The following is a 1,877-nucleotide window of genomic DNA, read 5'->3' on the forward strand; positions in this document are numbered from 1 at the left end:
AGCCACCACGCCCAGCTGAAAGTCTTTTTTAAGAATTTTCTGGCTGGACATGGTGGCTCACGCCTGTAATCCCAACACTTTGGGAGGCCTAGGCTAGTATCACCTGAGGTCAGGAGTTCGAGACCAGCCTGGCCAACATGGTGAAACCCTGTCTCTACTAAAAATACAAAAATTAGCTGGGCGGGGTGGTGCACACCTGTAGTCCTAGCTACTCAGGAGGCTGAGGCAGGAGGTTGAACCTGGGAGGTGGAGGTTGCAGTGATCTGAGATGGTGCCACTGCACTCCAGCCTGGGCAGTGGAGCAAGACTCTGTCTCAAAACAATAACAACAAACAAACAAAGCGTAAATGGAGACAATTTGATAACATATTTGTCTATCAAATTGGCCAAGATAGAAAATAATAGCAATAATCTCAGACACTGTGAGTGGGAAGGTCAACAGGTCCAAATGTTCCAGAGGCTGAATTGGTAATCAGTGTCAAATGCCCTGAAACATGGGCTCTTTTGAATTTCCACTTCCAATAATTTATTTCAAGGAAATAATCATCAGTGTGTTTAGAGAAAATATGTAAAAAGTTCACGATATACTAGAGAGGAAATTAAATGTACTCTTATTTTTTCTTTTCCACCAGCTTCCCAAATACCTCTAGTCATTTACACAATGGATAACAGATGAGCTGCCTATTGCCGGCAGTGTAGGATCAGAGCTTAGGTGAGGGTAGAGGGCAAATCTCGGTTCCATTCACAGTAACAGGCTGGACTCTATGGTGAAAAAAAGAGTTGTCAGTGTTCCCTCCATGTGCCCCCTTTTAACAGTCTCTTAATAAGTACCACGTGCTTGAGCTCTGACAGAGCCTGGGAGTTTAAATAGGTGAACTCCACCCTGCAGCTGCTGCTGGGAAGTTAACTCTAAGAGCTGCAGTCACCAAGGGCGAAGAATAAAGCAGCAAGGACAGAAACTTACCTGGACTTTGAGTTTGTCGTTCCTGCCCCTTTCCAGGGGCTGGGCCGGGGATCACTCCTGGAAGATTGGGAGAGTTACAGGGAGATGGTAGCAGGCAAAACAGGAAGTCCGTGCTTTGACAAACGCAGTAAGGGGCCGGGCTTCAGAGAAAAGAAAAGTGAAAGTTTTCGGAGTTTGCCAAGCAGGAAGCTGAAGGCAGGTCAGTGCCTGCAGCCTCTCTCCACCTCCTCATGGGCGCTTGTGAGGCTCCCAGGATGTCTTGGCAGTTGGGGTTTGGGGGAGGGCATGCTGCCAGCTGGGATCAGCCCAGAGAGAGGCGTATGGGAGGGGGAGGCATAGGGGTCCAGCCCCAGCGGCAGTGGGAACGGGGAACTCACCGTCCAACTGCTTCCCTACCCACATCTATTTTCCCATGACTTGTCCTCATTCTGTACATTTTAGGTTGATGAAAATGTTCTCAAATTGGATTGTGGTGATGTTTACGTAACTGAATAAATTCACTGGAATTTATCCAGTGTGTTATCAAACTAACAACACACACAAAAAAGAGAATGTGTCAGAAGTGCCTAGAATTTGTCAGGATAAGATTATTACATGAAGAAATTGAAATGCAAGCGAACCTGCACATGAACTGGAATTGTGCAGAGGCAGGCAGACCTCCAGGCAGAAAAATGGCTGAGAGCTGAGCAGGTAGTTGGGAGCCAGGAGTCTGAAGCAGAGCTGGGGCCTGCTGATTCCAGAGCAACAACTCAAGGTCTAGCAGGGACACTCCTTCTCATGCCCCTTTTAAAGATCCCTAATATACATTGACATGTGGGGCCTATGAAAAATCATTAACTATTGGCCAGGCACAGTGGCTCATGCCTATAATCCCAGCACTTTAGAAGCCCAAGATGGGAGGATTGCTTGAGCC

At 47.3% G+C, this 1,877-nt stretch overlaps 1 protein-coding gene across 1 annotated transcript in view; it reads right to left on the minus strand.

Moving 5' to 3' along the window:
* The window catches only part of SP110 (SP110 nuclear body protein), a 45,770-nt gene that overhangs the window by 39,801 nt on the left and 4,092 nt on the right, over positions 1–1,877 (minus strand). Inside the window, 1 exon segment of the mRNA XM_011951977.1 lies at positions 197–204. Coding sequence (XP_011807367.1) covers positions 197–204 — 8 coding nt within the window.

This window comes from Colobus angolensis, unplaced genomic scaffold (genome assembly GCF_000951035.1).
Source record: "Colobus angolensis palliatus isolate OR3802 unplaced genomic scaffold, Cang.pa_1.0 Scaffold33, whole genome shotgun sequence".
Classification (NCBI taxonomy): domain Eukaryota; kingdom Metazoa; phylum Chordata; class Mammalia; order Primates; family Cercopithecidae; genus Colobus; species Colobus angolensis.